Raw genomic sequence first — 27,522 nt, forward strand, 5'->3', positions numbered from 1 at the left:
TCAAAGATGAATAACACAATGGCGCTGACAAGCATGTGTATAGTCTAGGGTAGGGTGTATTTATTCATCCTCTTTACTGTACTGAATATGGATAACTAGATATTTTGTCAGCATCAAAGGATATCTAGAGGCTTATTTGCTGCATTTTTGCACAGTGTCCATATTAAGAGTAAAGTTGGTATAATTCTGCTTTTAACAAATATTAATTTTTGTCAGTGACTTGTATTAAAAATGTATAACTGCTGTGTATAAAGTTGATCCGTTTTTGTCATTAATTATTTCCTATTAAAAAATCAATTTCAAATCATTATCTATTAATAATTCGTAAATTAAGATAATATATTAAAAGAGATAAGTATATTAAAAATGTTTATTATGTACTTACATTTGCGCTTGAGGTTTTGTCTCCGATTTTTTCCTTTTCTTATTGACACCTGCTGTCAAGGCGCTCATCTTACCCCAAACCGGGTCTTGCAGATCGCACGGGCCAAGCCTGTAACAAAATCCCCAATCAAAAATCATGAAAACAATAACGTGTAAAGAATTTGGCATACAAATTTAGTATAACACTTTATTAGAAGATTAGAGATATTTCAAATTAGAACGGCTGGTACGTAGTACAGAAACCAAAAGTGGTCTTTAGTTTTTATTAACCAAGGTAGATAAGATGTAGCAGATGAAAACATGACAAGGTAAATTACGTAATAATAGAGTCCACTTCGTAATGGGACACTTCGAAGTCTGCATTTCTGTCTATGACCGACCATGTTACCCGTATGCACGCCAATGGTGAATATAAAATTCTTAATTGTATGTCAAAAAATGTGCAACAACTACGTCTTAAAACCCACCAAATTTCATTTGCATATCTCACCCGGTTTTAAAGCAATAAATAAATCGTCAGTTTGTAAGAAAAAATTCAACATCCCGTATCTCGGAAACGAAGCATTTGCGGACATACAATTATAAAGCCAACTGTCATTATTTTTTAATGCAGAATTACCCCTTAAAGTTTGTCGCACTTATTTAGAAACACCATGTACTGATGAAGAACATGGTTAGTTGTTAAAATACCTAACTTTTGTACTATCCAACATAAGCGAATAAATAAAAAAACAATGTTAAGAAAACCTGAGGCTATAGTTGGGTTTTAATTTCAGTATTTTATAAATGCTAAAATATTCCACAGGGTGTTGCGAACTTTGAGAAAAAAACACAGCTTGATTCGTACACCTGGTATACAATGAAAATTTACCTGTTTAGCAACAATATTATTACATCGATATTGTTAAAGAATAAGGATATAACATATTAAAAAATTACTTAAATTGGACAACAGGTTTAGGAGATACGAGACATCAAAAATGACCCATTTTTTGGGGTGCCCGTTTTTCGTGCCGGTCAGTGTACGTTTATAATAAAAGTTTATATACATTTTCATTAAAAAAAATAAATAAGACTGTAAATAATATTTTACTGTAATAATTAATATTTATTAGCAGCATGTGCCTAAGTATGTGCTATATTCTTAACAATAAGTGTAAAATATGAATAAATATATCACTGAATTCTTGACCTAACTAACTAGTAATAATGTTATGTATACTGAATGAAATGAAAATGAAAAATACTCGATGAAAAAAGGCCAGTTGAAAATTATAATATACATAGATGTCAAGTGAAAACGCAAGAAAAAAAGTAAAGTCGATTTAAAATTCCGTTTCGACAAGCTCAATTAGAGTATATTTGAGGCCTTTAGAATCAAAACCTGCTAAATCAATGTTTTGAAATTTTGTCAGGAAGCTACTAAAAAAACATTAAAAATGTAAATTTTCCAAAAAGTATCCGGCACTTCTCAATGAAAGGGGCATCAATAAATATCATAGCTATCACACTAATTTGTCATTTTTCTGCTTGCCCCTTTCATCTTCAGAAATTTGTACTTTTAGTTTGGATTTAGCAGAATGAAAACTTTTGGATTTAGTAGGTTTTGATTCTGATGGGTTCATTTAATAAATATTGCGTATGGATTAGATTGTTAGTAGCCATAGAGTGGCGGTATAGTGAGGAAATAAATCAATGGCGATATTTTTAAAAATATGAGGTCAAATTATTTTTTGTTACTAAAAAGAAACTCCTAATTCAAACAATAAGAAATTGAACGGGCAGGCTTTAAAACATACACCCGTCTTCTAAATACTTTACAAAACTTTGATCATACATTGCTGTACATATTTAAAAGCACATTTGATTTCATGAAATCAACAAAAACTTAGGGTCGCCCACTTAGAAGGAAACAATCTGTCAAAAAATCACGACAGGTAAATATTCCCCCTATAAATGATGAGGAACACCAGAAACAAAATCATCAAATTATTAGAAAGACAAGTATTGAAGTGATTTTCTGTCTATATCAACGGAATTTGATACGCCTTATTGTTAAATATTTTTTATTATTTGATGCACACTCAGGTCCAGGTGAAATACCTACAGGATTAAATAGACATGGAACAACAATTTGGATACACACCTAACAAAAATCTTTCAGAATTGTATAAATGATGCTAATGTACCAAAATATTGAAAATTAGCATTATAAGCTATTATAACTATCCTTGAAAAGGCGATTTAGATAATTACTCCAGATATAGATTTATAATATGTGCCATCTGAGTTAAGTTTTGGAAGATCATCTGTACAGTAAGAAGAGTCCACGGAAAAATAAAAAAAAAGGTGATAGTGCACCACAATATTCTTATTATTCTCCTCGCCAAAGAAATGGTTGGTAAACCAATGCACGTTTGCATTTTCAATTTCGTTGCAAATCGAAAATACAGCCGCACCATATTCTAGTCCAATCAGAGAATGCAGCAAGCACATCTACCGGTTTCGAAACTTATTAGTCTCTCATCAGGAGGCACATATGCTGCTCTCTTTGATCCTTAGACCATAAAAACTGATAGACACGCCGTAATGCTTATTCTCTCGTCTCGAAGAGTGAAGCCAACATAAAACGATTCACACAGCTGTGTGTGACGTCAGTTTACGGCAGAAAACGTTAGAGATTAGAAGTATTTATAGGCTTTGTGAATTAAAATAAAGTATATTTTCTACATCCAGTAACAAATCAAAATATGTAATAATTGACCCTCCACATATGGTAAAACTTATTCGCAATAGTTTAGGTTATTTAGGTCAATAAGTATGTTCATGCTTTTAAGACTTTTTTACGTTTATTTCATTGTAAGTAAACTGAAATTGTAAATTATTGTAATAACTATTGATCTGAATAAGCGTATATTATATTACAAAATTTTTTTTGACGGGAATAATAAAGCGATTAAATGGAATTATTTGGAAGAATTAGTAGACATTCAAGAAAAGGAAGGCCTTCATCTTGCAACTAGGATAACCCGAAGGCATTTAAATTGGTATAAGGAAAAAATGAAGGTGAAATTAGTTGCCCAAACGTTCAGCCAAAAAATTGCTACGGCAATACATTATTTGAGAAATAAAAGCTCAAAAGAAGTTGTACATAGCGAAGCTACTCAAAATTTCATTGAACGAATTAATGATATTTTTGATATTTTAAATAGCCGAAATTTATTGACAAAACACCTAAAATCCAGTTTACAGCAGCACAATAAACAAGCGATTTTTCAAAAAATTGAAGAATCTATAAAATATCTTAGATCACTTAAATGTTCCAACAATGGTGAACCACTATAATATCCAAGCCAAAGAAAAACGGGTTTTATTGGTATGATCATTAGTTTAAAGTCACTAATGGGAATTTGGAAAAATTACTTGGGAGGATATGGATGGAGGTCTGAAGTTCTTTCGGTCTATAAACTTTCTAAAACAGCGGTTCTCAATCTGTGGTACATGTACCACTGGTGGTACATTTCATTATTTGAGGTGGTACACAAAAGGCAAAACAGCCAAAATAAGCAACACTATTATAGTTAATTAGATCACCTAGCTAGATAGGTATTTCAGTTAGGTGGTACCAAAAATAATAAAAAGTATTTGGTGGTACATGACTCAAAAAGATTGAGAACCGCTGTTCTAAAAGATCACTTAGAAGTTTTCTTTAGTTCTATTAGGAGGAGTCATGGAGGTTACAACAACAACCCAACGGCAAAACAATTTAAAGCTGCATATAAAAGACTCTTAATGCACACAAGTGTTACAGGATCTACCGAGGTTAATTGTATAGAACAGAGACCTTCAATAATTTTAGCAATGAGCACAACAAATACTGTGAAAATGAAAACAGATGATCAACTCATTGACAACTTTATAACTGATGAAAATAATAAGGAAACAATAACTAGTAACCATGATTATACTGTAAATAATTTAAGTTTTTCAAAAACATTGTCATCTTATGTTTGTGATGTTGTTGACTATATCGCTGGGTCTGTATTTAAGAAAGTTAAGAAAACATTAAATTGTGACATATGTTTGTCTGCAATTGAATGTGACAATTTACAATCTCCATTCATAAGACACAAAAATTAGAGCATATCAAAAAAAATTTAATTCAACCTTCTAAAGACGTCATTCATATTTGCAAAATTGCTGAAAGCGAAATTAAATTTATGTACAATTCAAAAAAATTGAACGATTCTAAATTAATGAGAAGATATGTACATACAAAGAACATATGTTTGATCATGATTTTGAAACAAACCATTTGTTTAATCTAATAAAGATAAATTGTTTCCATTATTGCAAGATCAGATTGTACCACGAAGGTGAAAAACTAAATAATGTAATAAGAGTTATAGAAGTATCTAATAAGTTAACAAAAGCTATTTTGTTTTGTGGTCAATAAATTAATAGATTTCCTACATATTTTTTCACCTAACCTGAAACTTCCACCCAAAAGAAAATTACTCTCCTTCAAATTTATTTTTGATTATCAAACAAGAAGAGATATACCAACGACATAATTAATATGTACCTACTTTTAACTAAAACATTTATTTTTACAAAATTACTTTAAGTCAAAAACATTTATTAATTACTTTGCTAAATTATTTATCATCCATATTTTTTACCAAATATTGAAGCTATATTAAAATTAATCTAAAATTGGGTAATTTTATTAGTGCTTTGCTAAGAATCCAAACGAGTTCTTGCCGTATTGTGACGTCACTTTCGCGGAAGGTGTTTGCTTCAACGGTTCGGTGTGTGCAGTCACAGATTGCAAATTGCAACGAACGAAATAGCACAGATGCCCTAGCGGCAACTGCTAGCAAAAGACTAAGTTTTCACTCTGATGGCATACAAAACAACATAATGTTATTCTACATCTTACCAGACTGAAAACAATGGGAACCTTCTCTGGGAAAAATATTTGGTGATGTTACTCTACTCGTCTTGTGTAACATTTTAAGTTTTAAGACTCTTACATTAGTGAGAAAGTCTCCACTGCAGACCTTCGGAAAAAATAAGCTTCTGGCAAATGTATGACTTTATTCATATAACTTATATTATTTGTTTATAGAGCAAATGCTTTTGCTTCGGTTGTAAAGCAAGTGCTGCAAACTTATTTATCATATACTTTGGACTTTAAAGGATTTATTCATGAGACCCATTGTGAACGTTATTTCATATGGTTTTCTTAAATTCGTCTACTTATAAACATTACGTCCGTTTATCATATCAAATGTTTATTTTGCATCCATTTATAACACGTCATTTGAGTTATGGTTGCAATAGAATAAGCGAAGGCATTGTAGTAGATTAAAATTGAATGAAATCCATCTTGTTGAGACTATCTCTCATAATGAATGGCCACAAAATAATAAATTAGCTTGTTTATTGCGCAATTATTTTGGTTGGAGTGCAGACTAATTTGTTTTTAAATATTACAAACAACTTTCGAGATGGCTTGTTAGTACATATTGTGAGGTTGCTCCCGTGGGAAAAATTTTCTGATTCGGTTTCGTTGCTGATTTCTGTTCAAACTTCAAACATGTCCCCTTTAAAGTAATAATATTAAATTAGTTTTTAGTACATTTTAGAAGACCAAGAACAATCATTTTTTTAAAGATTTTTTTTCTCAGAACCTTTATTAAAAATGAACATAAAACTTTTTACATATTATTAATATCTAACTCTTAGAGAATACAAAAAATATATCTTTTTTAACGGTGGTAAATTGTCACGTAAGAAACCTTCCTTTTTCAAATGCCGTACGATTTTTTTGTTCCAGAGGTTTAAATCCTGAGATTAACTGTGCGCCATCGGAACTACATTTTTTCGAGGCCTTGACTTTGGAACTCTCTACAATTAGAGTTAGATATTAATATGTAAATATTTTAGTATGTTCATTTTTCATAAAGGTTCTGAGAAAAAATTCTTGACAAAATGCTTATTATTGGTCTTCTAAAGTGTACTAGTACCTTAAACAAATCTAAAATTGGTTTTTAAACAAATTCAAAATATTACCTTTTTTTGCTCCGGGAAATATTGTTTTTCGGTTTTTTAGGTCTCTTGTCAGTTTTCTCAAAACTTAATATTGTTGAAAATATTGAACACGTATTTTTCAGTTTTTCGATTTGATGTTCATTTCGCGAAATATCGCGGAGTTCCTATTTAAAATTTTAAAGTAACCCCCACCCTTTCCTTTTGTGGTCGTTTTTGGTATCACTCGATAGATTTTTGAAAAATATTAAACAAGTACTTTTCAGTTTTTCGATCTGATATTCATTTCGCGGAATATTCGCTTATAAAGGAACGCAACTCATAAAATGTATAATAATATACGTCTGAATTGCCAATATAAATGAGTCAGATTGAAGAATTTTTTTACTTAGCAACAACATTTTTGTTTAATTTAGTAGTATTTTGTATTTTGACAACGAAACCCGATTTGGGCTTCGAAACGTTAATAAAATTATTTTTTCAATTTAATTGTGGCTTATTTCCCATCTAAATAGTTAATCATAAAAATGCCACAAGGAAATAGCTTCAGAACAACATTCGCTTTTTTTGTGAAACTTTGTGACTTACCCATTTCCTTACGCTCCGCCCAAATCGTCAGATTTTTTAAATATATATGTCTGCGTAACTTGGAACCATATGGGAAACTTTTTTAATATCAATTTTACGAAAAAATGTTATTCTTTATAAAGTGCTCTGCATAGTCTAAAACCTAAGACGCAATCATAAGATATCAAATTTTATAAACAGTATACGAGGTATGTCAAAAAATATGAATTTCGCTCAAGAGAATTTCGCCTTTATATTTCACAATATCGAAAATTGTTATTGAGAAAAGTTGTTTGTAATTAGAAATTGTCATAATCTGCATTTACACTCTTCTAATTAAAAATTTTTTTTTGAAAATCTTCCTCAAATCACGGACACCCAACATCATTTTTATTTATGATAGCTCCGTTATTATTAACTTTACGAAAAAAAGTTATTCTTTATAAAAAGTTCTGCATAGTCTAACAACCAATATACATTATAAGATATTAAATTTTGTCAATTTTATACGAGGTATGTCAAAAAATATGAATTTCGCTGAAGAGTCAAGTATCTTCATTTCTCACAATATTGAAATTTGTTATTATAAAAAGTTGTTCAGCATAAAAAACTATGTTTCAATATGCAATTGCATCCTTCTAGTTGAAATATTGTGAACTGTAAAGGTATCTTACTCTTCAAATTCATATTTTTTGACATGCCAGGTATAAAATTGAAAAAAATTGATATCTTATGATTGCATCTTAGTTTTTTTGACTATTCAGACATTTTTATAAAGAATAACTTTTATTCGCAAAATTAATAATAACGGAGTTATCGTAAATAAAAATGATGTTGAGTATCCGTAATTTGAGGAAATTTTTTTTTTAATTAGAAGAATGTAAATAATATAACATAATTTTTAATTAAAAACAACTTTTCCTAATAACAATTTTCGATATTGTGAAATTTAAAGGCACTTTACTCTTGAGCGAAATGCATATTTTTGGATATATCTCGTATATTATTGATAAAATTTGATATCTGATGATTGCATCTTAGGTTTTAGACTATGCAGAGCACTTTATGAAGAATAACTTTTTTTCGTAAAATTGATATTAAAAAAGTTTCCCATATGGTTCCAAGTTACGCAGACACACTGTATACCTACTATTCTTCATGTACTTAACTACCTTGTCTTAATCTGACGTTTTCGAGTTTTTTTTAACGCCCGCCCTTGTATTAAGAGTCCATATTTATATGGTACGGGTATTTTTCCAGGGTACAAGATTTCTCCCCATGTGATTTTCTGACGCGCTCGAGTCACACGCAAAATCCCTTCTTGGGCTCCCCTACCATTATTATCAATTTAAAGGCAACCGTCTAAATTGAAATTGAATGTTTAAACTTCAATTTAGGCACTTTGCAACTTCAAAAAAAAATTTACATAATATGAGTTTTCAAGCCAGGAAAATGCGTATTTTCGCATTTTTCAGATTTTAAATCGCTTATATGTAACTCGAAAACTATCAACTTTTGAGAAAAATTACACGAGAGCTTTTTTGTTTAAAATGACCCAAGAAACCTAAAAAAACGTTCGGAGCAAAAAAAATGATCTTTGAATTTGTTTAAAAAAAATTGTTTCTGCTCAAAAATTTCGCCCGGCGGCGCCGTTGGACCGAATTTGTTTAGACCGAATCAGAAATTTCTTCATACGGGAGTGATCTCACAATATGGACTATTTTTTGCTCAAATATAAAAGCAAATACACAAAAACCAGACGCAACCGTATTGGAATTGGAAATACCGCTGGTAATTTAATGCATATGTTAATTGTTTAAAATTATCGATCGACCTACTAACCTCAATATTTTAAACAAAAGGAGTGTATTTCGTTATTGGGAAAATTATTGCGTAATAAACGTTCAGTTATATACTAAGAATGTATGCATTGTTTTTGTTATAATATGCATAAAGAATTCGCTATAAACAGTAAGCAGTTAGTTGTCTTTATAGTCCAAGTAATGAAGCTTAAAATAGGACAAAACCTCGCAATTTTTACAGAATGGATCGATTTGCTTGAAAATTTGAGAATAAGTAGTGGATAGTCCAAGGATCAAAATCTATATGATGCCGAAATGCGCTTTTACCATAGGGGTGGTAGCCACCCCATCTCAGGGGTGAAAATTTTTATTATATTTTGACCGTACGAGTTGGTAAAACATTCATTATAAGCAAAAAACGTTCCATACATTTTTTTTTGATAAAATTAATAGTTTTCGATTTATTCGCTATCGAAAGTGTTAGTTTTATATCGAAAAAATCAATGTTTTTAATCAGTTTTCAGCTAATAACTCCAAAAATTTTCGTTTTATCAAAACAACATTACCTAACAAAAATGTACCTTTTGAAAAAATAAACAAAACCGTTTTTTTAAATTGTCTTTAAGACCAATAGTAATCGAGCTATACTTTATTATATGTTAGCTCTTCTTCGTCAAATGCTAAATATTGGAGTTTCAAAGTCAAAAGACGGGAAAACTATGCATTTTTCGAGGATAACTTGTTTAAACTAATTTAAAGTATATAAAAATATCTATCTTCAAAAATTAAACAAAAATCTCTACTCAAAAATTAAGTGACTTATAATGAAAAGAATGTCAGTCCCTATTTTTTTTAGCGAAAAAGTAATCGGAAACAACCCCCTCATCACCACCCTAATTAAAATTAGTCATTGACCTTATTTGGTCTTCTTTATTATGTATTATTAATAGGTTCTAGAAGTTTGACTGGCTTAGAATGATAAGATTAAAAAAAATGGAGTTAAAAGCGAATATCGAATTTTTGTAGTTTGGAAAAATATGGTATTTTCTTCAGAATAGAAAGATTAGCAAATTTTCGCATAGAGATGAGAAAATATCTTTAAATATGAAATTGTAGCTTATTTAATTCCCAAGAACCCAGTTTGTAAAAATTTTTTTACTGCAAAAATTGAGTGAGCTATTCACAATTAAAACTTGTTTTGTGTAAACGAGACTTGCTAAATTAAATTTGACCCATAATTTATTTAAATAATTGTAAATCAATATTGAAAAACAAATTTCCAAAAAAATATTATTTGGAAAGAAAAATTAGCACTATAAAATATTTTGTTTTGCAGAAAAAGTTGCGCTATAATATCACAATAAATCGACAAAAAAATTGGTTGATAAATATTGAGCAGTTTATGAGATATTTAATTTGTTTTTAAAAAATTACAATTTTTTCAATTGCAAAAACGCGGTTGTTGCCTATAGAGTATACAAGTTTTTAAGGTCTCATTTGTTTAGCTTTTATGTATATTTTCGATAAATGTATTCACAAATCAAAATTTCAATTAAACACCCCTCCATAATGGCGTTTGAAAATTGGTATAATTTGTTTTTAATTTATTTTTTTAATAACATTGCCGGGATTAAAAATGTTTAAATTATTTTTCGATATTCGCATTCTAGGTAATTTCTGACATATCCACCAAAAAATAAAAAATTTTTAGAAGCATTTTTGGCTGAGACAGCTTTTCCCAGTTTAAGAATTCATAATTTGTTTATTTATTAATATTGACATTTAAAAGTACGTAAGTACATGTATTAACCATACTACTTAACAATGTCATTTATAAACATAATAAAAGTTGTAGAATATTATAAAAAATGATGATATTCGTAACACCTTAAATGAAAACTTTTTGTCTTAAAATTGGCGGAGGAGTAGTTTCCAATATATCCGTTAATAATGGGCCAATTTCAATATTTTCTATTAATTTTTTTTTGTCTAATATTGTTATAAATAAAACTTGGCACCAAAGATAATCACAAAAGAGCATTAAAAAAAATTTTTATTTTAAAAATTTAACAAAATAGTAGAATTTCGTTAAAGAATCAAAAAAACTTTGTTCTTTGTACAAATCATTGACAAAATCTCGCAAAAATAATGGAGGAAAACCTCTATATAAATATAATATTATGTATATAAGTGAATAAAAATTAACAAATATATACAAAATTCTTAGTGTATTACCTGTTAAAATGATTATAAAATGAATTGTAAAATACATATATATTTTAATACAAAGTAAAAAGAAAAAAGCCTTACACATTTTAATGCTAATTCAGTATTATTTTTTTTATAAAAATCTTTGTGTCAACTTTTATTTATAACATCTAGAGAAAAAAAAATTGAAAAAATTGTTTATAACAAATTGACGAATATTTATTGTTAAAAGTGTCATTTAGATGTACTATTTTTATATACTACCATAAACTAAAAAGAAACATTGAATGGTCCATTATTAAAGAAGATATTGCAAAGTACTACTGCACCACTCTTCATGCAGTTTTTAAAAAGTTTTCAGTAAGGTCGCTAAGAAAATCATTATTTTTTAAAATATTCTTAAATTTTAACTCTATGTGTAAATGACATTGTCAAGTAGTAGGGTTGATAGATGCACTCACGCACTTTAAAATGTTAATATTGATAAATAGACAAATTATAAATAACAGCTATCTCGGCAAAAAATGGATCTACAATTTTTTTTTCTTTTGTAAGTGTGTCCAAAACTACCAGGAACCCGAATATCGAAAAATAATTTAAAAATTTTTAATCCCGGTGATGTTATTAAAAAAACAAGTTTTAAACAAATTACACCAATTTTCAAACGCCATTTTGAAGGGCTGTTTATTTAAAACTTTTAGTTTGTCAATACATTTGTCGAAAACACACATAAAAGCAAACAAAATGAGACCTTTAAAACCTTATACTCTATCGGCAATAACCGCGTTTTTGCAATTGAAAAAATGGTAATATTTTATAAACAAATTAAATATCTCATAAACTACTCAATATTTATTAACCAATTTGTTAGCAATTTATAGTGATATCATAGTGCAACTTTTTCTGCAAAACTAAACATTTTATAGTGTTTAATTATATTGCAAATAATATTTTTTTAGAAATTTGTTTTTCAATTTTGATTTACAAATATTTAAATAAATTAAGGGTCAAATTTAATTTAGTAAGTCTATATAAAAGACTGTTTCTTGATCTTTGCAGAAAAAAAATTGTAAAATCCTTAATAATAACAAGCAGTAGTTAAAAAAGTAATTTTTTTGCAAAAATTACCAATTTCTAATTATTTAAACAATGATCCCCTCATATGAATCTTTTGTTTTGACCTAAACTTTAATACAAAATTTATCCCAACCTGTACGGAATTACATTTTGGTTTTATTTTATTTTATTGGGCTATAATAGAAAAACAGATTGTACGTACGCACTTCAACTTTTAATTCTAGATCATAATCATTCTTTTAATGAACAGTTTCAAAATAAAGGCCTTCAGCTATCTTTATTAGAATCTACGGAAATTAATAAATTAAAAAATACAAATATAATTCTGAATGACCAACTTGAGACAGACAGCTCCCCACTTCTCAACCTATTCAGTTAGACTTCAAAATGCAGACACATTGTAAACTGAATCACTTGAGAAAGGCACTATGTCGAAACAACTTGTAATATATGTATATCGTGGATATTGAAAGCAAAAGTTTTAAGTGTTTTATTGTTAGATAGAATAAAATTGTTTGTGTCCTTATTTTAGAAAATTATAAAAAACGGTGGGAGCCGTCAACTTTTAAATTCAATGTGCGTTTTTCTTGTCTTCTCGTTGTCCTTATGCCCTATAAGAGCGTCGGACTGAAGCTCTTAGTCTGAGTGCGTTTTTTAAACATAAATTTACAGGGTGATCCCTCCAAAATCTGGATCTTCTTTCTGTTAGCTACTGCACAAACATCAATTTACATAGATGAAGTTTTTCTTCATGGAGACACCGTAGGATATAGCTCACATTATTTTAACAGGCAATTTGATGTGAACTTGACGTTGGATTCCCTACGACAAAATATCCACTTTCACATTATTTTCAAAAGTGCGGCTGTCTTTACAGACAAAGTTACACAAACGAATAAATCTGCATATGATTTTAGGCGCTTTAAATATTTGTATATATGCACTAGTTAATTAATGTGTTTTATTGCTTTGTTAGCGACTAACTATATACTTGATATACATACTTGAATAATTGAGTAGGTACCTGACCTGTTCAAAGTTTTAATTATCAAAAAGAACATTTTAAATTAACCATTTTTTTTATACTAACGGTAATCATCAAATTATAATAGGTTGCATTTATAATTAAATTACATTTAAGTTAGGTATAGTGTTTACTTTTGATGGAAAATAATTAATTTTGATATATAACACAAGTTACAAAAGGACAAATACAGTTACTCAGGCCACTCTGAAGTTGTAACATCCTAGGACCTGACCTAGGACAATGTTGTAACAGGTTAGTTACAATCTGGCCAAAGTGTAACTGTATGTATGAATTTATATATATTTTATAAAATAATATCAAAATAACAATTATTACAAATATTTTCATTCCATTTTCATATTATCATTCCTTATCTTCATTACTGACGAAAACATTTACATTAACACGAAAACTGCTACATTTTGTTAAATTTTCTCCTGATATTGGCTTTTGTATCTGCCGACCGCGACCGCTCAAAAGATGGTGTGACACCTTCTATTCCATAGAATAGAGGAATCAGTCCGCCAATCAACAAGAAAATTGCTTATAAAGAGGAAGAAGAAAAAATTTTATTATAAAGGAAAGTCAATAAACAAGAAAACGTGTTGATACACAAGTTTGGAAATAGATAAAATCAACAAAAGTAGTAATGGACTGTGTGTTGAGAATAAATGCCACGAAAAAGTCAATGTATGGTAAGAGTAATTAGCTATTTGCCTTGCAACAAGTTTTTTTACTGCCTAGTTAATTAACAAACTAAATACAAAATCTCCAGGAGTCAGTAAAAGTTAGTTTATGAAGGATAAACTCAAATAAAATACATTAAGAATTCATTAAATGAGTTATCTTATTTTAGTTGATTGTTTCTAGAAAATCATTATGTATTTAGAAAACATTATCTTCACGAGAAGTAAGCTGAATCTGCACATCATGCTCACAGACATCTGTTCGAAAACTGTTCATTTTGTAAAAAAAAAAATAGAAAGAAACTCTGAATAATTAAACAGATAACATTGTATTTTACTCTTTTACTCCAGGGAAATAAGCTAGAAATAGACCATGTTCGGGACACTCAAAGATCCAGGTAGCTGACTACTTTTTTAGTTATTGTAGACCTATAGGAAGAAAACCTACCTGTTTCATGCCGAGAGTTCGCGTCCGTCTTTTAATTATTAACAATTTAGTGCAAAAATCACGTTTTTTTTTCGATTTTTTGCACCCCATTCAAAAGCTAAATAGTTGACATACAACATTTAATTTTTTAGAACATTAAAAAACCTTCACAATGCCGATTTTTTTATAGTTAAAAAGTTAATTTGTTGATGGTTGATGGATTCGACCGTTACTTGATGGAAGTTCATTTTATCTAACAATAAAACACTGAAAACGTTTGTTTTCTATACTTCCACAAAATTTATTATAACTAAGTGACTACAGCTGTTTCGGCGGAGTGCCTTTCTCAAGTAATATAGTTTACAATGTGTTTGCCTTTTTAAGTCTTCAACTGAAGAGGTTGAGGAGTGGGGAGCTGTTTGTCTCGAGTTGGTCATTCAGAATTATATCTGTATTTTTCAGTTTATTAATTTCCATAGATTCTAAAAAAGATAGCTTAAGGCCTTTATTTTGAATATGTAGAATTTGAAACTCTTCATTGAAAGAATGATTATGATCTAGAAGGTGAAGTGCGTATGTAGAAGTGTCTGTTTTTCTATTGTTGAATGCCCTTTTGTGTTCTGCTATCCGTTTGTCAAAAGTTCTGCCAGTTTGACCGATGTACGTTTTCGGACAGTCACCACAAGTTAGTTTGTACACACCACTCTGTAGTTGCTTTCTCTTTCGGCTTTTATTGTTCTTAATATATTTGCTTAAGTTGTTGTTAGTTCTGAAAGCTGGTGTTATTCCTTTCTTTTTTATGTATCTGGCTATCTTTGTTGTTATCTTGCCAGTATATGTGAGAGAGCAGAAGGTACTGGGTTCTTTCTGTGGTGGTGGATACACTAATTTCAGGGCTTTCTTATGGAGTTTTTGGTTTAAAATTTTGTTAACTGTTTGTTCGTTATAGCCGTTGTTTACTGCTATTTGTTTAATGATGTTTAGTTCTATCTCGAAGTTATTTTTTGTCATGGGAATTTCTGTCAGTCTATGTATCATGCTATGGTAGGCTGCTAATTTGTGTTGTGTAGGATGGGATGATGAATTGTGTATAGTTGTGTCAGTATGGGTAGGTTTATGATATACGGAGAACTCATGTTTGTTGTGTAGTCTGGAAATCGTTACATCTAGAAAGTTTATGGAGTTATTCTGTTCTGTTTCTACACTAAATACACTAAATTTTCACCTAAATTCACCGTAAAAAATACACTAGAACTAGTTAAAATAAAATACAACATTTTCAATTGCCCAACAACTCCAGACTAATTTCATTTGACGTAAAAAATCTTTTTCCTAGTGTTCCTCCTACAGAAACTTTTGTTTTAGTTAAAAATCTTTTAGACCATAATAGTACAAATCCGATCATTGCATCTGAAATTTTACACCTTCTTGAAATTTGCATAAATCAAGACTATTTTGAATTCAATAATCAAATATACACAAACAACAGTGCAGGACTTATTATGGGTAATCCTCTAAGCCCATTGCTATCAGATATATTTATGAACCAACTTGAAACAACAATTTCTAAACATCCCGTATTTAAACAGTTCTTATATTGGTGGAGATACGTGGATGATATACTAGTATGCTTTACAGGTACTAACAGACAACTTGACCAATTTCTATCATATATTAATTCACTTCATAATAATATTGAGTTTACAATAGAAACAGAACAGAATAACTCCATAAACTTTCTAGATGTAACGATTTCCAGACTACACAACAAACATGAGTTCTCCGTATATCATAAACCTACCCATACTGACACAACTATACACAATTCATCATCCCATCCTACACAACACAAATTAGCAGCCTACCATAGCATGATACATAGACTGACAGAAATTCCCATGACAAAAAATAACTTCGAAATAGAACTAAACATCATTAAACAAATAGCAGTAAACAACGGCTATAACGAACAAACAGTTAACAAAATTTTAAACCAAAAACTCCATAAGAAAGCCCTGAAATTAGTGTATCCACCACCACAGAAAGAACCCAGTACCTTCTGCTCTCTCACATATACTGGCAAGATAACAACAACAATAGCCAGATACATAAAAAAGAAAGGAATAACACCAGCTTTCAGAACTAACAACAACTTAAGCAAATATATTAAGAACAATAAAAGCCGAAAGAGAAAGCAACTACAGAGTGGTGTGTACAAACTAACTTGTGGTGACTGTCCGAAAACGTACATCGGTCAAACTGGCAGAACTTTTGACAAACGGATAGCAGAACACAAAAGGGCATTCAACAATAGAAAAACAGACACTTCTACATACGCACTTCACCTTCTAGATCATAATCATTCTTTCAATGAAGAGTTTCAAATTCTACATATTCAAAATAAAGGCCTTAAGCTATCTTTTTTAGAATCTATGGAAATTAATAAACTGAAAAATACAGATATAATTCTGAATGACCAACTCGAGACAAACAGCTCCCCACTCCTCAACCTCTTCAGTTGAAGACTTAAAAAGGCAAACACATTGTAAACTATATTTGCTTTGCTGCCAACACAATACATTCACCTCAAACCCTGAAGAGGACAAAATCCTAAACGGGGAAGCACATTGAACGCATTTCTTCTAAACATTATCTAGACAAGCAAATCAAACAATGTGGCATGGCATGTAAACTATATTACTTGAGAAAGGCACTCCGCCGAAACAGCTGTAGTCACTTAGTTATAATAAATTTTGTGGAAGTATAGAAAACAAACGTTTTCAGTGTTTTATTGTTAGTTAATTTGTTGCTACGCAAACTGCAAAATAAGTGAAAATCGTTATTTGTTAATAACTTTTACTAAAACTACCTTAGAACTTTAGTGTTTCGCCCAATGTTGGGTATTTTGGTACTTAACAAACCCTAAAAATTTGAGACCGATCCATTAATTAGTTTAAAAGTTATTCTATTTGTTTATCCCAGAGACCTTTATTTTGCAATAACAGACAGAAAATAATGAAGATATGGCAATTCTGCGTAAGCCAAAAGAAAGTAGAAAAGTGATACTATCAAAATGTACTAAAAAAAGATAAAAAAAATTAACTAATAATAGTCAAAATCCTAATGCCAAATTTTTGAAATTTTGTAGTTTATAAACATTTAGAATAACCTTAAAAATATTGGCCGTAGAAAAAATCATTTTACATAATAGAAAAGCTGGTATTTTACACGAATTTTTAAAAATTTAGATCAATTGGTGACTAGTCGTGGTAAGTGAGGGGGGAGCTTGGAGCCGACAAACGCATGAGTTCAAAAATTAAAAAAGGCAACTTAAAACTACTATCATTTTCTATAGGTATCTCGGGATCTACTGAATATATTTTGATCGTTCTTTTTTTAATTTGTATGTAATTTTTCTGTACATTACAAATATGCAATATGTCTAGACATTTGTTAATTATAAACAGTCTAATTTGTTTAAACAATTTTTGAAAAAATAATTTTTCCCAAAAATCCATGCTTTTAATCATACTATCATTATTAATCATAGAAAAAGTTAAGGTATACTTTAATAAATAAACTACCTTTAATAAATAGTTATCTAATGAAAATAATTTATTTATTAAAGTGTACTTTAACTTTTTTTATGATCATTAATGATACTATGATTAAAAAAATATATTTTTGTAAAAAAATATTGTTTCAAGAATTTTTTAAACAAATTAGACTGTTTATTAATTAATAAATTTATAAACAAATTGCATATTTGTAATGTACGTAGAAATTACATACAAATTAAAAAAATAAAGATCAAAATCCATTGAGTTGATCCGGAGATACAAAAAATTGTATTAGTTTGAAATTGCTTTTTCGGTATTTTAACTAGGTGGATTTGTAGGTTCCCCATATAGTAACCGTTTGAACTACATTTCTGAAAATTCGTACAGAATGCTGTGAAGGTACAATGTTTGTGCAAATTTTTTAACAAAAAATCCCATTCTTTAAAATGGTATCAATGAGATTTCTTAATTATTATAAACAAATTAGCTGTGAACTAAAAAAACACATGTCTAACTTTGTCCCAAATGAACCCAGGCTAATTTTTTTATTTGAAAATTTGGGTTAACATACTAGCTTTTCGAATATATAAAAAGATTGTTTCTACGGACAACATTTCTGAAGTTCTTCTACATGTTTATAAACTACAAAATTTCAAAAAATTGGCATTAGGATTTTTGACTATATTAATTAATTCTTTTATCTTTTTTAATTTATTTTGATACTATCACTCTTCTGCTTTCATATGGCATACTCAGAGTTGCCCTATGTCGATTATTTTCTGTCTTATGTTATTGCAAAATAAAGGTCTCTGGGATAAACAAATAGAATAACTTTTAAACTAATTAATGGATCGGTCTCAAATTTTTAGGGTTTGTTAAGTACCAAAATACCCAACTATGGGTGAAACTCTAAAATTCAATGTTAAATTTAGTAAAAGTTATTAACAAAAATCGATTTTCATTTATTTTGCAATTTGCGAAGCAACCAATTGATTTTTTAACATTTAAAAATCGGTGTTTTGAAGCTTTTTTAATGTCCTAAAAAATCAAATTTTGTAATTTTATGTCAACTATTTAGCTTTTTAATGGTGTGCAAAAAAATCGAAAACATCGCGCTTTTTGCACTAAATTGTTAATAATTAAAAAAAGAACGCGCACTCTAGGCAGGAAATAGGTAGGTTTTCTTCCTATAGGTAGGGATGGGAAAAACCTACCGGTTTAAACCTAAAACCGGTTTTTTTACTTCGCAATAACCGGTTTTACCGGTTGTTTTTTTGTCCCGGTTATAACCGGTTTTTTCTTTTTAAAGTAAAAACCGGTTATTAGGTTTTTACGGTGATTAGGATTCGGTTAGGTATTATTTCGGATCCCAATCCTAATTATTATTCTCAAGTAATTATTCCAAACAAAACCATAATTCAAATTTTATTTTATTTTATACAATACAGCAGCAAACTGAAAGTGCAATCTCATATCAGCCAGAAACAATTATTAAATTTTATTATAATATTTCCTTGAAAAGGTATTTGTAATCATAATATTTCAATAATATTTACATAAGAAGTGATCTGGTTGAATTAGACGCAAACATCATCTATTTTTCACACTTAACTCTTGACATTGAAAGTGGGTGAATGACTTTTTCTGATTACCAAAAATAATGCTCTGACTATGAATATCGAATTACTGATTACGAATACGAAACTTCAAGAATTTCGCTACGTTTTCAAAACGATACACTCATACAGGAAGTATTAAATGAGTTAAAATGTACCTATTCTACAAATATACAAACGTGTTAAAAGTAATACATGTTCTTTCGATAGTATTAACTTTGATCATATTGATATCGAGTCGAATGGAGTATCGCAAACTAAAGTGTATTGTAAATGTAACTTTGTAACCTATTGGATTTAAAAAACCGAAAACCGGTTTTTCCAAAAACCGGTTTTTTTGGCCGGTTATAACCGCCAGGTTAAACCGTAAGCAAAAAAAACGGTATAACCGAAAACCGGTGTTTTGTCAAAAACCGCCATCCCTACCTATAGGTCTACAATAACTAAAAAAGTAGTCAGCTACCTGGATCGTTGAGTGTCCCGAGAAAAGCCTTATTTCTCTGGACTATTTTTATGCTGATACTGAATTCGAAATCATTGTTACATTTCAAATACTGATTTATTTTTTAGTTCGTTACATGAAATAATTGGTCTTTGATAAACATTGCCATCAGTAAAATAATAATTGCACTGTAATAGCAGATTTTCGTTGTCAATATTACCTAATTTGTTGTTTTAATTACAATTACTTTAATTGCTCTATATATACAAGTTTTTCCAGACAAATTTATTGATAAATTAGATGAAATGTATTACAATACCTAACCTACCTAACCTTAGATATTATTGTGTAAATTTAATATAATTATGCTTGGGTGATCTTAGCTGAATTGCAATAATAACTTAAATAATGAAGAATCTTACATTACTATAGTATAGTTTCAAAATTGTACACTAAATTTCACGAAATGGTGATACTGGTGATGGTGAACTTTTGAAACATAGAAGGTGGGATCTACACTTAAGAGCCAAAAAATTGACTCAAAATTAAAGTAAGTTATATTTTTTGATTACGCTGTTTGGCAAGTGTCAAACCCCCTGTGCGACCACCACTGGGCACGAACAAGAGCTCTATTTTTCCTTCTAAAGATGAAGTACCCCAAAATAAACAAGTCCCTTACTCTGTGAATGCCCTAACTATGTATCAGAAACTATCTACGGAAATGCAAGCTACAAACATTAGGCCCAGGAGTCCCTCATTAGAAATAACCATAGGACAAGGGTCTATAAAGCCAGCAGCGTTAAAGGTTTTCAAGCTTTTAATAAGAAAATCCTGGAACAAACTCTCCTCTCTTAGAATTGGACCCCTTTTGTGAACTAACCAAAAACCACATAAAAAAATTGCGTGCCTTGGAACACAACTAACTACACCTGCAGAGAAAACGGGCATCCCAAAAAATGGGTCATTTTTAATGTCTTGTATTTCCTAAACCTGATGTCCGATTTAAGTAATTTTTTTAATATGTTATAGCCTTATTCTTTATCAATATCGCTGTAATAATATTGTTGCTAGACAGGTACATTGTCATTGTATACAGGGTGTACGAATCAGACTGTGTTTTTTTCTCAAACTTTGGAACACCCTGTGGAATGTTCTAGCTTTTATAAAATACTGAAATTATAACCAAACTCAAATCAGGTTTTCTTAACATTCTGTTTTTTTATTCATTCGCTTATGTTGGATAATAAAAAAGTTAAGCACTTTAACAACTACCCCTGTTTTTCGTTAATACAGGGTGTTTTTAAATAACTACGGCAAACTTTAACGACGTTCTACACCTTCGTTGCGGGGTATGCCTCTCAGAGGAAAGGGGAAAAACGTATGTACAAGCGAAACAGTATTTTCGAAACAGTATTTTCACTTTTATTTAATAATGGTACGGTAAACAATCCTCATTTTTTAATATGTTATTCCTTACAAAAAAACCTTTAATTTAAGCATAAATAATTAAAAATCGTAAATTTGGGTCAAAAGTTATTAACTTTTTAAGAGCGCAACATGATTTCGAAGCAGTATTTTCACTTTTATTTAATAATGGTATGGTAAACAATCCTCATTTTTTAATATGTTATTCCTTACAAAAAAACCCTTAATTTAAGTACAAATAATTAAAAATCGTAAATTTGGGTCAAAAGTTATTAACTTTTTAAGAGCAAAACAGTATTTTCGAAACAGTATTTTCACTTTTATTTAATAATGGTACGGTAAACAATCCTCATTTTTTAATATGTTATTCCTTACAAAAAAACCTTTAATTTAAGCACAAATAATTAAAAATCGTAAATTTGTGTCAAAAGTTATTAACTTTTTAAGAGTTTCCATAAGAGCCCATGTTAAAACTTAACTTTGAACCTTAATAGTAATTAAACGGCACGGTAAAACAATTTTTAAAAAATCAAATCTTTTGAAGTAAACTATAACATACTAAAATTTCATGCAAATCCTTAATTCTTTGCCGAAGGTGTAGAACGTCGTTAAGAGGTAATTCTGCATGATAAAATAATGACAGTTTGCTTTATAAACGTATGCCCGCAAATGCTTCGTTTCCGAGATAGGGAGTGTTGAAATTGTTCTTACAAACTGACGATTTATTTATTTCTCTAAAACGGTTTGTGATATGCTAATGAAATTTGGTAGATTTTAAGAGGTAGTTATTGCGCATTTTTTGGCATACAATTAAGAATTTTATATTCACCATTGGCGTGCATACGGGTATAAATATTTTAGATATATCCCGTATGCACGCCAATGGTGAATATAAAATTCTCAATTGTATGCCAAAAAATGCGCAATAACTAGCTCTTAAAATCTACCAAATTTCTTTTGCATATCACAAACCGTTTTAGGCAATAAATAAATCGTCAGTTTGTAAGAACAATTTCAACACCCCCTATCTCAGAAACGAAGTATTTGCGGGCATAAGTTTATAAAGCAAACTGTCATTATTTTATCATGCAGAATTACCCCTTAAAGCTTGCCGTACTTATTGAAAAACACCCTGTATTGACGAAAAACAGGGGTAGTTGTTAAAGTGCCTAACTTTTTTATTATCCAACATAAGCGAATGAATAAAAAAACAGAATGTTAAGAAAATCTGTGGCTATAGTTGGGTTTTAATTTTAGTATTTTATAAAAGCTAGAACATTCCACAGGGTGTTCCAAAGTTTGAGAAAAAAACACAGTTTGATTCGTACACCCTGTATACAAGGACAATGTACCTGTCTAGCAACAATATTATTACAGCTATATTGATAAAGAATAAGGCTATAACATATTAAAAAAATTACTTAAATCGGACATCAGGTTTAGGAAATACAAGACATTAAAAATTACCCATTTTTTGGGGTGCCCGTTTTCTCTGCCGGTGAGTGTATTTCCTTGGTTTAATACGCTAGGACTGATATGACAAAAATATTTGTATTAAAATTATCTCTTGACACATTACAATTCATTCTCGAAATAAGTAGAAAAGATATAAAATTGACACAAGTCTCAAGACACTAACTTTAGCAAGTTGAGAGTTAGAATTGCCTTTTCGGCGAAAATGGAAAAGAAACATTATATTATTATGCCACTGCATAGCGTTCTTATGTAAACGGCTAAGTTCTTTATCCTTCGGCTTTTTCCTTTTATAAGTTCACCGCTTTAGTTCTCCACAGCACTCTATCCTCCCGTCACCCTTCTCTGAGGTTTCTGTCTATCATAGCATATCCTATGCAAGTTTTCCATCTGATAGCAGTTCTTCCTCTCCCGGCGGGTCCCAGTCCAATATTCCTTTCGGTCACCTATACTCTGGCATTCTTTATATATGCCCGTACCATTCCAGAGCTTTGTTTTCCAACTTGTTTGTAATTGAGCGTTATACTTTCATTATGTTCCATATTTCCTCTGTACTTATTCTATCCACTCTATTCTATTCTCGCTAAGTTCCTAGAAGGGATTGCTGTAACACACTTTGCCAACGCAACGGTGGAAATAGCAACATTCAATTAACTATATCCCAACAAAATTACCAGAATATTTTAAACGTTGTATTTATTACTGCAGAAATATCTCTAATAACATTATAAAAAAGCTAATAAAACAGTCATTTTTACATTATTTTCCACATAAATCATCCATAGTCCAAAATTTCAGAATAAGCAACGCATCATTCATATTTTTCTAATATAACGTATATAATAAAAAACACCCGGTGCATGAGCGTCAGTAAAGTTGTTCGGCGTCGTCGCCAAGGCAGAGGCCAATCAATATCCAGATGAGAGAGTCGAGCGACGGCTTCAAGAAGGCGTCTCGACGTCGAGCGTTTTCACTCAACAGGCCAAAGACGCGTGCGCGTTGCGTGATTAGAAATCGACGTTTGTCGCCTACGCGCGTTGTTGTCAGGTCATTGCCAAGACATTAAAAATGAGAAAATTTTAAATAATTTATAAGCAACTTTATAATATATACTCTAATAATTTGTAGAAATCAAACTCCAAATAATAGTTCATTGTTGAAAAATACGTAGTTTCTCATTTTAAAGAAAATCCCTATTTGTTGGTCTCTTGGATCGCTGCAATATCTATTTCATATTTGTGAAAGGTGTCTCGAAGTTTTTTAATGCTCTTGCTCTAAAAAATCTTCCAATATTCCGTTATCCAATCACAATCCTGTGCAATCGATTTTGAAAAGACTTTTGACAAGGTGAGGCACAACAAAATGCTAGAAATATTGAAAACAGCTGGATTGGACAATAAAGATTTACGAATAATTACAAACCTACACCGGCATCTAGTGGCAATAATAAAAGTTGAACAGAAAATGTCGGATAATATAAATATAAAAATAGGAGTGAGACAAGGCAAAAAGCTTTTTCGCTAAAGAGTTCCAAAAACAACTGTTTTTTTTATATAAATGCAGACTAAAAATCTAAATATTAAAGAATAACGCAGAAACACACAAAAAATCGTTATTATAACTTAATTAACCTATGAAATTCCAATAGTGTCACAATTTCTTAAATGTTAATAGTGTCAAAATTGCATAACAGTGGAGTAAACTTGCCTGACGTTGGATCAATTACAAACAAGCATTAAGGCGCGGTAAATTTGAATTACTCCTCTTGGTTTAAAAACAGCATAGTTTTTGAGAAAATCAGTTGTCATACTTCCACAGTAGCTTTGTTTTAAAAAACTAAATAATTCGACATACATTATTGAAAATGACATCAATATTTGCTTCTTCTCGCTCCGTGCAGCTGAACGAGTATCGCCCTCTATAGGTTATTATATCATCATCATCATAAGATTTACAACATTGAAAACATTTAAAAATCTGCAGTAATAAAGTAAAAAATTTGTAATTAACCGTAATTATTGTCTGTATATCAATTATTTATATATGAATGACGTTATCGCAGTATTTATGAATTACAAATAGATTTGTTGACAGTTTCAAATTTGGATATATTTTTACAAACACAGTAAGTTGAATTTATATTAATATTTTAAACATTTTATTAGCTTATTATCTATATTTTTCAACAATAATATAATACCGATTTATACACTTGAGTCCACGATTCTTTACCCGGGCGTCATTAATACCTCGGGAGATAAAACACATACTTTTTATCTAACATCATTTTCTTCCACACATGAAACTAATGACAAACCAGCTTCCGCCTGTTATTAAGTAAAAACACATGTTATTTTTATGAACGCTCTAGACTAGACTCAGTACATTGAAAAGAGATAGGTACAAAAAAGACTTTTGGGGATGTTTTCAGATTTTGAGTACAATTTGTGACGTTTCTGGTGTGTTTACTTTTGTGGCTGTCAGTCTGTTGAATTTTGTCGAATTTTTGTATTTTGAAGTTTTTAATAGTACTCAAACAGTTTTTTTCACAACTAATTTTATATTGGAGTTTGAAATTTTATGGTAAGTGTATTTACAACATTTGTTACATTAATGTTACAACATACAAAGCTAACCTCATTCACAAAATTAAGGAAGTGTTTAAGTTTCCGCCAAAGGGAATAAAATGACAAAAACAATAGTATATTGTACAACAAGAGAGAAAAAAGACATTTCTCACGAGGGCAGAAGTTTGTTGGCACGAGCCGAGGCACGAGGCGAGTGCCGCAAATGAAGAGAGAGAGAGAGAGAAATATGTCATTTTCTCTCGAGTTGTACACTGTACTTTTTTATGGATGCGTTTTTGTCAAGAGTTTAAACTTCAAAACTAAATAATTTAGGTGCTTTTAGGTATATTATATGCATAAATTGAAATAAAATACATATATACACATATAGGTATTTAATATTCTTAATATTTATATACTTTATTTATTTAAAATTATAATTCACAGTTGAACAGTCTTAAAAGGTAATTTTTGGTAAGTTTTGACAAGTTTGAACACATTTTGTTTGACAAAAATAATTGTGTTTGTATTGTGCATGTTACCATGGAAATGGCGATCATATGTATGTAAACCGGCGGTGAATCGGTGAGAAAAAATATTTCTCACTGCAATGGCCGACTTTTCTCACTGCCTGAGAAATTGTTCATTTTGAATGTATGTAAGTAGTGAGAGAAGTTGCACATTGTATAGCATCCATAGAAGCTATTTCCTTGTGGCATTTTTATGATTAATTATTTATATGGGAAATAAGCCACAATTAAAATGAAAAAAATAATTTTATTAACGTTTCGACGCCCAAATCGGGTGCCGTTGTCAAAATACGTATTTTGACAACGGCACCCGATTTGGGCGTCGAAACGTTAATAAAATTATTTTTTTCATTTTAATTGTGGCTTATTTCCCATATAAATAATTAAGCATCCATAGAAAAAATATCTTATTCATTTTTTTTATAAATTGTTTATTTATTTATTAATCAATGATATTAAAAAAATTTATTAAGCTACTTTAAATGTAGCTGTAATTATGCACCAAAATTTTAAATTAAAACCTACAAAGGCCTTTTTAATAATTCTAAGTCTATTACCACTTCTGTAAGATCCTAATGTGTTGCTGACTGCATAACTCCTAGTACCTATTGATCATTTGTCATGTTCATATATTTAATCATCAAATATTTCACAATTTTACATTTATGTTCGAATATTTCTAACACCAATATATGGATATTTGATAATGTTTTATTTTCAACATCACCATAAACTTTAAATTCGTTGGCTGAAGTAACAAAATAGTTCATAACGTCGCATTGACAATCTGTCACTGTCATACTTCTAAAGTTATTTCACCTTTCAGTTCAGTTGACACTCAATTTTCAATATGTGAGGTTCATTCCTTGCTTATCACATCCACGTGGGTTAGAGTCCTGTGTTGTCCTGGGTTATATCCAGGAATATTTGCAACATCCATCTGTTTTAATAAAAATATGTAGTATCATTTAAGATCTTAAAACTTTTAAAGGGTTCTTACCCATAACTTTTTGGTGGCTCACGCATGCATGCTATTGTAAGTATGGCCTCTGTCAATTCTTAACCTTGGTCAACTTTTATAACATTGTCTATTATTAATTAGGTTATACTTACTATTTTAGGGCTTAACGCTGATGATGGATTACCTATTAATCCGAAAACGTTTTGTGTTGTGAGGTAACCCTTATTGGGGTCTTTTAAATATACCTTTTACAAAGGATCTTGTATTTTTTGTGATTTATGGTATACAGCCAGTTACAGGAATTTTATTTTCCTCGTGGATTTTTATTGATAAATACGTTCAACCTAGAACCCGCTGGTTTCTCCCCTTCGAATTGAGAATGTGTATTGCTTGACACAAAGAATCGTATAAAATCAAACGTATCGATCAAGAAACTTCAATAATATGACAGAAAATTACAGTCTCAACATTAAAAAGGCGTAGCAGCGTTCAAATCAACTGAAACCGTAGATTAAAAACACATAATGTAAAATAACAAACATTATTACTTTAAACCGCAATGGATATGTACAAAAGCAAATAAAATACTGCTTAAATGGATTCGAAAACCAAAATATTTTATAACAATAGTCACCTTGATGTTAACCAATATGTGGAAAAGTTATCAAAACCCGCATGCAAATAATAATTAATGAAAACTGCGATATAAAATATGT

The 27,522-nt window shown here is 30.1% G+C and overlaps 1 protein-coding gene across 5 annotated transcripts in view; it reads right to left on the bottom strand.

Annotated features, from left to right (window-relative positions):
• Positions 1-27,522, bottom strand: part of LOC114324944 (nuclear receptor coactivator 2) — a 394,092-nt gene that overhangs the window by 209,147 nt on the left and 157,423 nt on the right. For all 5 annotated transcript variants that reach the window (XM_028272870.2, XM_028272868.2, XM_028272866.2 and 2 more), the window contains exon 2: positions 386-493. In XM_028272870.2, the coding sequence (XP_028128671.1) occupies positions 386-493 (108 nt within the window). The remainder of the gene's footprint in view (positions 1-385; positions 494-27,522) is intronic.

Source organism: Diabrotica virgifera, chromosome 4 (genome assembly GCF_917563875.1).
Source record: "Diabrotica virgifera virgifera chromosome 4, PGI_DIABVI_V3a".
In the NCBI taxonomy this organism is placed as follows: domain Eukaryota; kingdom Metazoa; phylum Arthropoda; class Insecta; order Coleoptera; family Chrysomelidae; genus Diabrotica; species Diabrotica virgifera.